General features: G+C 39.6%; 1 protein-coding gene across 1 annotated transcript; it reads left to right on the top strand.

Annotated features, from left to right (window-relative positions):
- The first annotated feature begins 337 nt into the window (after positions 1-337).
- Positions 338-4,681, top strand: YAE1 (YAE1 maturation factor of ABCE1). Its single transcript, XM_065884314.1, has 3 exons — positions 338-522; positions 2,373-2,494; positions 4,079-4,681. The coding sequence occupies exons 1-3, from the start codon at positions 394-396 to the stop codon at positions 4,506-4,508; spliced, it is 681 nt and encodes a 226-aa protein (XP_065740386.1). The 5' UTR covers positions 338-393; the 3' UTR covers positions 4,509-4,681.
- The last annotated feature ends 6,111 nt before the right edge of the window (positions 4,682-10,792 follow it).

The following is a 10,792-nucleotide window of genomic DNA, read 5'->3' as shown; positions in this document are numbered from 1 at the left end:
ACCCGACCCCTGTAGAGACCTTGGTGGGAAGGGACAGGGTTTCACTGAGGGTAGGCACCGCCTTCTGCAGAGGTCAAGGCCGGACAAGCCCCACTAGGGAGGAATCTGCCTCGCCCACAATAAGTGCACGCCCACACTTCGAGTCAAGTGAGGGAGCTGCCACAACACCAGGTAGCAAAAAGGTTCGGGCGGGAGGCAAGACCCTACCGGGATTCAAAATCCTCCCGGGACGTCCTCCCAACATCGAAACACCGCGCACACCCACGCGCACTTCAACGCGCACGCGCAGCCATCCCGCGAGGCAACCCACCCTCCTCAGTCTTCGCCCCGCCCCGCGGACCGGAAGGAATTCCCGGCATTTCCGGTGCCGGCGCTTCTGAGGGTTCCTCAGTGATGTCGTGGTTGCGAGCCGCTTCTTTGGTCCAGGGTCCTGGAGAGGAGAGGGACGTTTTTGACGAGGAAGCTGACGAGTCGGTCCTGGTGCAGCGGGAATGGCGGAGCCACATGCAGAGACGAGTCAAAGTAAAGCTGCGTGGAGGGGGTGGGCGTCCCTTGCTGTACCGGGTTGTGAGGAGAGGCGCACGACGTTGTGAAGAGGCGGGGACCCGAGAGGAGAGGGCCGGGTGGTCCGGGCCCGACCCGGCGCTGCCCTCCCTACCCCCTCATTATGCAGTCCTGCTCGCGTCCTGCTAGGGTTTCCCAATGGGTTACTTGAAAGCGCGCAACACCACAGGACGCGTTCCTAGAGCGCCCGCGGGGCGCGTTGGACACTGGGGGGGCGGCGAACAAAATAAACTTTGTCTTAGGCTTTGAAGAGATTTGAGTTTGATGAGGACCAGAGGGAAGGGGATGGGGGAGAAACGTATACACTGACTGTGTGTGTCTAATTATGGCTGTCAGAGGACATGTACGCACTTGACATGGGTTGATTGAAGAGCTCGGGAGCCTAAAGTTAGGAGTGGTGGTAATCAGGACAGCTGGAAAAAGTGCACTTAAGAATGTTGTCGAGGGCTTCCCTGGTGGCGCAGTGGTTGAGAGTCCGCCTGCCGATGCAGGGGACACAGGTTCGTGCCCCGGTCCGGGAGGATCCCACATGCCGTGGAGCGGCTGGGCCCCGTGAGCCATGGCCGCTGAGCCTAGGTGTCCGGAGCCTGTGCTCCGCAATGGGAGAGGCCACAGCGGTGAGAGGCCCGCGTACCGAGAAAAAAAAAAAAGAATGTTGTCGAAGGGCAGTAAGACAAAGCTAACGTGGAATCCTGATGGCTAGGTAAGGGAGTATTCATGTTGGGTTTTGTTTTTTTAATTTGTCGGGTGTCAATTATCCATCTCGCAGTTGTCTCACTGTTGAGACTCGGCTTTATACCACACCCCCAGTTTCCAGGTGGAGCCTTCAGCGCCTAGTTCAGGGGGAGGACCGAAGGGTGCGGTCCCTTCCAGCTAGTATCCTTGGCAACCATTAAGTTGCCACTAAAACTGCGCTTGTTTAATGCTTCAGTAAAATAGTACTTGTTTAGCATAACAACCATGTTGTCAGTGTCAGAAATGCTTTACATGAGGCTGAGGCGAGGCCAGTCAGTACCGAGCATCTTTTGAGTGCTGGGGCCAGACAAAAAAATCCCTGCCCACAGAGGATTTGCATTTTACTTGAATTTAGGTATCAAGCAGAATTTCTCAAACCAGACCTCTCATGGTCCTTTTGCTAAACCAGTTTCCTCTTTCCCTACTTCCGTTCCAAGACCTTACTGCCCTGCGTCACCCACCCACGCCAGTCCAGTTGCTAAGGGGATCAAACACGTAATTCCCCATGTTTCCTCTCTGTGGAGCTACTGCTAACACTGCGTTTTGTAAAACTGTATAGAGTCAGTATTTTAAAATGTGCCCAACGCAGTGGTTGAGAATCCGCCTGTCAACGCAGGGGACACGGGTTCCGTCCCTGGTCCCGGGAAGATCCCACACGCTGCGGAGCAACCAAGCACGCGAGCCACAACTACTGAACCCCGCGAGCCTAGAGCCCGTGCTCCGCAACGAGAGAAGCCACCGCAGTGAGAAGCCCGCCCACTGCAACTAGAGAAAGCCCGCGCGCAGCAACGAAGACTCAACGCAGCCAAAAATAAATAAAAAAATTTTTTAAATGTGCCCAATAAGTCTAGACTTCAAAAATGGGATAAACCAATAATAAACGTTTATGAGAAGCGTAGTCTACTTTGGTTGTGTGGTTATGCCATATGTTCTAGAACCGTGTTGTTAAATAACCCAGTAGAGGCCTGTTTCATCAGTCTTCCAAATTGGTTCTATGACTTTCTAGAAAAACCTACAGTGGTTTACTTGGTGTTAGTTACAACTGTAATTCTTCATTACTTTCTTATTTTTAGGAAGGCTATAGAGATGGAATAGAAGCTGGCAAAGCAGTTACTCTTCAACAAGGTTTCAATCAAGGTTATAAGGAAGGTGCAGAAGTCATTATGAACTATGGACAACTCAGAGGAACATTGAGGTAATTTTTAAAGCTTAAATGCTGAATTATTTTAACCTCAGTACTACTGGAGGATTTTTATTAAAGTAGTATGTAAAAATAAAGCGTTTAAAGTGAAGTGCTTTTCCTATTGTTAAATCCACAAGAGTGCTGCAGAGCATAGAATAAAATCGCCTTCAAAAAGTCAAAAGTTCATCCACTTTAATATGTGAGCCAGGTGTTGTATTTTACTGCAAAGAAATGATAGGAAGTGTCTATATTTTGCTACCTGAACTACCACCAGTCTGTATCTCAAAGTAATAAAAAACTTAAGGTTTTGAATAAAGCTTTTAGTCTTCCACATGTAGCAGAACACGATAAAACAGATGTCTAGACTAGAAGTACATGATGAAAATTATAGCTGGTAACAGAAAAATGATTCCATTTACTTTAGTCCTAAATTTTGAACACCTGTCAAGATTCCATAGCAATAATGGCATGTATCAGAACCAAGTGATCAAATGGCACATGGAGCTAGGAGCATGGCAGGCTTGTCCTCTTTGATGCTTTATACCTTTTCAACTGCCCTCTATCGAGAAAAACAAACTGCTTCAAGGAATCATTGATTTTTAAAAGGTATAAAACAAAAGTTGTCAAAACAAAGGAAAAATTGATTACATTGAGGTTTTCTAAAATTCAGCTATCAGGAATCAGCATTTATACTATACTAAAGTAGGAAAATGATCACATGTTTATCGTCACATCAAGTTAATCTTTTATAAGCTACTGGTAAATCTTACACATTTTTTAAAACATCATTACTTTTCATAACAACCATTATTTCATGACGTGAATGATCTGAAATGTCAAAAAATAAAACTGTCTATACTAAAAAATTAAAGAAAAATAATTATTAGGACTAAAAGAAATCTAACCTTCTTCAATAAAATTGTTAGTTAGCTCAGCAAAGTGTCTACTCTGTAACAAAGTTGGAAAGGTAAAGTTGTCTCAAAACTTTTTTTTCCCCCCTAACCTTCAGTTTGGATGGCAAGTAGCTATATGTTTAGAACAGTGGTTTTCAACCTTGGTTGCAGCTTGTTACAGCTGGGAAGCTTTAAAAAAAATAATACCCCCAGAGATTCTGATTTAATTGGTCTCAGGTGTGACCTGAGTTTTGATGAGTTTAAAAGTTTCCCAGGTGATTCTAATGTGCATCCAAGATTGAGAGTCACTAGTTTAAAAGGTGGTTGATGTCCTTAAAGGAGAAACTAATTTTTCAGATCTTTCTGTTAGTTGTATCCTTCTTCAACAGAAGCTACACAGTCATAAGGGGAAAAAATCTAAAATCAGGAAGAGTGGATGTAGAGCTGTGAAGGAGGGGTTATGAATTATAAACAGTTTATATGATTAAGTCCAATTGTTTAATTCCTATTGAAAGATACTGTCCCTATATTTTTAATCCTGTTTTACCATCATTACTTTCCTGATTTTGACTTGCATTACTGTTATTAATAATTTTTGCATGGTGTTATCTGGAAAAGAAACATGTAAGCCTTAGCATCAAAAATTCTAAAAGCCTTTGTTTAATTTTTTTTCTATTTAACTCTTGCTTATATTTTTGTTCAGTGCTTTGCTCTCCTGGTGTCACCTTCATGATAATAGTTCGGCTTTGATCAGTAAAATAAATAATCTTCTGGATGCAGTTGGCCAGTGTGAAGAGTATGTGCTCAGACATCTGAAATCAATCACTCCACAGCCCCATGTTGTAGATTTATTGGACTCCATTCAGGATATGGACCTTTGTCATACAGCTCCAGCTGAGGAAAAGATTGATGAAGCTAAAGATGATAGATTCTATGAAAATAATGCTGAGTTTAACAAAAACTGTAGCAAGAATCTTAGTGGGGTAGATTGTTCATCTTTAAAATATTGTAGAACACAGGAGCGTGCACATTCCGAAAACCCAAGCCTCACTTGGATTTTAGAACAGACAGCCAGTTTGGTAAAACAGCTGGGAGTATCAGTAGACATATTACGGCACCTCAAACAACTATAAAAATTATCTTCACTTTAATATTGAAAATAATATTCAGAACTTTCTTAGAATATTTTGTTTCTGAACAAGCTAACCAGAATTTGTACTGATTTCTACATTGAATACTTCACTTGTAAGGTTATCCTTCATGGAAGTTTGAAATGTCTTCAAAATTAACACTTTAATATAAGCCTACTTTCTTTGTCACTGGTAATTTTTATGTGGTTTAAGATATGCTCGGAAATTCTAGTTGTCATCATTTTCAAATTTCTGATCAAAATCAAGCATTTTGGAACTCATTATTAGCAGAAATGAACAAGAATCAGACTACAGTTAACCCTTAAACAACACAGGTGTTAGGGGTACCCACCCACCATGCAGTTAAAAATCCGCATATTACTTATAGCTGGCCCTCCATACCTGCAGTTGCGAGTCTCAGATTCAACCCATCTCAGATCGTACGGTACTGTAGTATTTACTACTGAAAAAATATCCAAGTATAAGTGGACCCTAAGAGTTCAAACTCTTGCGGTTCAAGCATCAAATGTTATTTTGTAAGGTCTTAGCCCTACCTTCTGCTCTTATCACATTGTCTTGTGATTAGGACCTCACCTTGTAATCAGACCAAAGTTACAAAAAATTACCTAATGGCTAAAGTTGTATATAGACACACATAGATATATATAGATATGTAGACATATATATATTGAAATTAAGAGGCTAATAAGTGTAAAGCTGAAAAAAATGTTTATACTGATAGTTAAAATACTAAAGTTTGTTTTAGTTTTTTTATTGAGGTATAATTGATTTATAATGTTTCAGGTATACAGCAAATGATTCAGTTATACATTTTTTTTCAGATTTTTTTCCATTATAGGTTATTACAAAATATTGAATATAGTTCCCTGTGGTATATAGTAGGTCCTTTTTGTTTATTTTATATATAGTAATGTGTATATGTTAATCCCAAACTTCTAATTTATCCCTACCTCCTTTCCCTTTTGGTAACTGTAAGTTTGTTTTCTATGTCTGTGAGTCTATTTCTGTTTTGTAAATAAGTTCATTTGTATCATTTTTTTAGATTCCACATATAAGTGATATCATACCATATTTGTTAAAGTTTGTTTCAGTTTTGTGTTTATTAAAAGTAAGGACACAGTTCCGTGAAAAATACAGAAAATACATTTCATGCTAAAGTACTTACTTAGCTCATCCAAGTTTTGAGTTAGTAGTGCTACCTGACAGTGTGCCAGATTATTCCTAAACTGCAGTTTTGCTTCATATTTATTGAGGAATAAAACATTGAAGCCACTGACTTCTGTATTATCTTGTAGCAATATTCTTAGTCTAGCATAGACAAAATGAGATTCAAACTTATGCTCCAGGACCTAAACATATAAAATCAGGAAAGGATTTTTCATCACTTTTTTGTCTGAAACACAAATTTATGTAACATGCCTGACTTCAGAGGCACCCAAAATAATTGCCTCTCATTGATAGCCATAATTTATATCCACCATCTACTGTAAAAGACTGATACCCTGAGAAAATCTTATCTGATAAAAGAGGTGTTTCAAGAGATTAAGAAAATGTACTGCTGTGATCTTACAACCTCCACAGGGTTCACCGGACATTATGAAATTGAAGCAACAAATTTGAAATCAGAAAACCATAAAGTATGTCAGGATTTACTAAAACAGGCTGAAGATATCAAGTGACATTTGACAGATGGTTTTTAAAAAAAGTGATTGTATCTCTCTAGATGTAAACACTATTTCAAAGATTTACTGATTTGTCTTGTTATGTAGATACTTTTTTCCATATTTATGAATGCAGCAAAAATCTCAAATCCACATGGAATATTATAAGCGGTCTCTGAAGTCTTCATGTTGCTCTGCCCTGCATATTAGATATGAAATATACGCATCTTTAATAATACATCTCAAGGAAGTCACCCTGAGTAAAAATTTCATGAGTGCAGCAAATCTGGAGATTTTATCTGGGCTCACCCTGACAATTTCCTGAAGGTAACACCCTTTGCCACCATTGAAAATAGGTTGTTTTTGTGTAGATGTTCGTAGAAAAGGAACTCAAGAGAATTAGCTGAGTTGAATGAAGCTGTTGGGTTGAAAACATCTCTTAAGCTTACATTGCCTTTTAAAAAAACACAGAAGTTCCTGGACTGCAGAGGAAAATTAATGGAATGCTCATTATACCTGTGTTTCATGAACCTCTATTAGAACCACAAGAGTGAAGGAAAGAAACCTTGCCTTGTGTCTTTTACCTTGCCTTGTGTGTTCTAGACCTGCTAAGTGTTGCCATGAAAAGACCCTAGATGAAGATAAATGTAAAGCAAGACTGCCCCGGAGCAGACACAGCAGAGTTTCAAGACCCAGGACCTAGACATTAGGCTTAGATGATGTGGCTTCCTTAAAAACAGAATTTTCACCTTGAGTAAGTTACTTCTAGATACTGACATATGTGGGGATTTTTTATTTTTTGTTGTTTTTTAAGCCCACAATACTATGCTTTTCTGGCATTTCAGTTGCTAGAGGTATTGAGGCCACCAAAATTTTTGTGATACACAAACAAGCAGAAGTGGGCATCTGAATTCACCTACCTGCATCCTTACCTCATTTATATCCTTAGCACTGTTTATTAACTGCTTTTGTGGTACACCAAAATAAAAGCCTTGAACCAAGTCCAAGATGTGCTTTTCATCTATCTTCAGACTAAAGTTTTGTGTTCCAGTCTAAGAGAAATAAATATAGAAAGACATTCTTTTTTTAAATTTTTTTATATTCTTTTCCTTTACAGTTTATCACAGCATATTGAATAGAGTTCCCTGGGCTATATGGTAGGGCCTTGTTTATCCATTCTACATATAATAGTTTGCATCTGCTAATCCCAAACTCCCAATCCCTCCCCCTTGGCAACCACAAGTCTGTTCTCTTATGTCTTTGAGACTGTTTCTGTTTCATAGATAAGTTCATTTGTATCATCATATTTTAGATTCCACATGTAAGTGATATCAGATGGTGTTCGTCTTTCTCTTTCTGACTTACTTAGTACGCTAATCTCTAGGTCTATTCATGTTGCTGCAAATGGCATTATTTCATTCTTTTTTATTATGGCTGAGTAGTATTCCATTATATATATATATACCACATCTTCTTTATCCATTCATCTGTCAATGGACATTTAGGTTGTTTCCATGTCTTGGCTATTGTAAATAGTGCTGCTGTGAACATAGGGGTGCATGTATCTTTTTGAATTATAGTTTTGTCCAGATACATGCCCAGGAGTGGGATTGTTGGATCATATGGCAACTCTATTTTTAGTTTTTTGAGGAACCTTCATCTGTTTTCCATAGTGGCTGCACTAATTTACATTCCCCCTGTAGGAGGGTTCCCTTTTCTCCACACCCTGTCCAGCATTTGTTATTTGTAGACATTTTAATGATGGCCATTCTGACCAGTGTGAGTTTTGATTTGTATTTTAGAGATTCTTAATTTCAGACCAGTAGGTGAAGTAAATATCATATGCCATCTTAAACTACCAATCAAACTTCTTGCTCTACAGAAATTCTCCAATCTCCCATCATGAAGATACTTCACGCCCCATAGTTGCTTTTCTTGCTTTTGCTCTCATTTACTGCCTTTTCCCAGCAAACCTACTGGAAGAAGAGTCCGCAGTCACTGTCTCAAATTGCTTTCTCCCCATTCACTCCTGAACATCAAACTGCTTTTCGCTAAGGTCTCTGGTGGCCGCTAAATCACACGACTGCCCTGGTTGTATGATTTTCAGTCATACACTTGTCCTCTCACTTGTCTGGTTTTCAGTCCTCTCACCTGTCCTCCATCACTGGACACGAGGAACCATCTACTTTTACAATCCTTCTGCCTGCCTTCTGCAGCAGCACTTTTTCTTGTTCTACTCATTACTACTAACTTCTGCTGGGTAAACGATAAACTTGAGTTTCATTTCCAGGCCTGAGCAGCACTGTCAGTATGATTTCCCATCCTGCCTCCTTCACCACACACACACACACACACACACACAAAACACTTCTTTATGGACACTACTCCAATGCTTTGTGGACAATCCACAACTCCTAAAGTTATTCACTCTGACTCTTCTGTCTCGAATACTTTTATTCCATATCCTTCCTTCTCAGCAAATTCCTATTTATCTGTCAACACGAGCTCAAATTTCAGCTTTCTCAGGCAGAGGTAGTTGCCCTTCCTAGTGTTCCTTCTTCATCACTTTGAGTACCTCAAACTTCAAATTTATTCAGGAAAGTACCTTATTCATCATTATATCCCCAGCACTTACCACACCCTGTATATAGATGCATATGTGGTGTTCGATGAGGGAAAAAATAACTGTATTTACTAGCGAAAATGAAATCAGAAATTTAGGATTCCAAAATACATCATGTTAGGAGCTTCCCTGGTGGCGCAGTGGTTAAGAATCCGCCTGCCAGTTTAGGGGACATGGGTTCGAGCCCTGGTCCGGGAAGATCCCACATGCCGCAGAGCAGCTAAGCCCATGTGCCACAACTACTGAGCCTGTGCTCTTGAGCCCACATGCTGCAACTACTGGAGCCCAGGCACCTGGAGCATGTGCTCTGCAACAAGAGAAGCCACCACAATGAGAAGCCCATGCACTGCAACGAAGAGTGGCCCCCGCTCACTGCAACTAGAGAAAGCCCACACGCAGCAATGAAGACCCAACACAGCCAAAAATAAAATTTTAAAAATACATCATGTTATATACTTTTATTTTTAGAAGAGAAAACAAACCTTTATGTTTGCCTTTTAAATTTTTTTCCTTTTAATTTTGCATGTTAATAAAAATCCACATATACATATTCTGTCTTCATTGTACTAGGCTAAATAGTAACACTAAGACAATAGTATTTCCCAGTCATTAAAAATCACACTTATGAATGAATAATACTACAATATAATTTTTAATGGTATAAAATTTTATCTGTACAGTTTTAGCTATTAAAGACAGAAACTACAAAAGAAAAAAAATCTAATAACAGTAAGAAGGAGTTGGAGGAAATAGAGGAATGGGAAAGTAACAGCTAACACGGTGTTTACGATATACAGGCACTATTCTGAAAGTTTCACCGGTATTAGTTGCTTAATCCTCATAACAGACCTATGCAGCTAAACTATTCATTACCCCCATCCTAGAGATGAGGAAACCAGGGCACCAAGGAGACTAAGTAACTTGTCCAAATCACAGCTACTAAATGGCCCAGTTGAGATTTAAAGCAAGGCAAATCTACCTCCAGAGTTGGTGCTAAGGGTAGATGTGTACGAAATAATATGGTAGCAGTGATTGTGTTTAGTGAAGGGACTATGAACTATATTTTCCCCTTGCTGTTAATTTCTACTTTTCTGCATTTTTCCAATCTTCTCCAGTCAGCAAGTATTATTTCTATAATGTGTATAATAATCAGCAACTACAAGGAACAAAAAATTTGTTTGCTATACATCTAGAAAAAGGGAAATTCCATTCCCTACTGGGAGGAGAGAATATCATCCAGGAAGTAGTATAGAAAGGTGTGTTTAGCATATACAGAAACTAAATTCTGCGTGGACTCCTTAGACTCTCTACACGCCTCTTAGAATAATTTGTGTCACTCATTGCAATAACGTTCCTTTAGCTTTTATAAATTCCTACTTAACCTTCAAAAACAGGATGTTAGTTTACTACTGACAAGTCTATGTATTGCTACAGATTTGCCAAAAAGAGTCAAGGGTCCTTAACATTCCAAACTCCATTTTCTTGCCCTATAAATAGCCTGATCTTTCATAAAGAAGATTAACAAAGTATAATCAGAACTACTTACAATAGATTCAATTCTGTGGGAAGTTGAATCCTGATGCTTTCATGCATGTGTATACAATTCACAATTGAGAGAGAGGCCCTGAACTTCTGGATCTGATTTATTTCCAAGGAACTGTTGAATTAGTTCAAGGCCACTGGGTGGTGCTGGTGCATCCTGATATGTATTGTGCTCACAAGAACAGGAAGCCAATGATTATCCTTAAAGCTATCTATGCCAAACAGACTGAGTCATTTATAAGATTGGGAGGATGGGGAGAGGTTTCTGGGGTATGTCAAAAAAAAAAAAACCTCAAAAACGTAGGGTGCACTCCCTTTTTTAAAATTCTAGGCTGAGAATTTTTCTAAATCAAAATAACCAATCATAAGGAAACCTGTTCACAGAAAAAAGCACCATTTACTCTCCAAATTCCTGAGGCCTAAAAATAAACACCCAGAAC

Source organism: Phocoena phocoena, chromosome 9, assembly GCF_963924675.1.
Source record: "Phocoena phocoena chromosome 9, mPhoPho1.1, whole genome shotgun sequence".
Lineage (NCBI taxonomy): Eukaryota > Metazoa > Chordata > Mammalia > Artiodactyla > Phocoenidae > Phocoena > Phocoena phocoena.
Note: the sequence above shows the minus strand (reverse complement) of the source record. Positions and strands in the feature narration are given on the sequence as shown.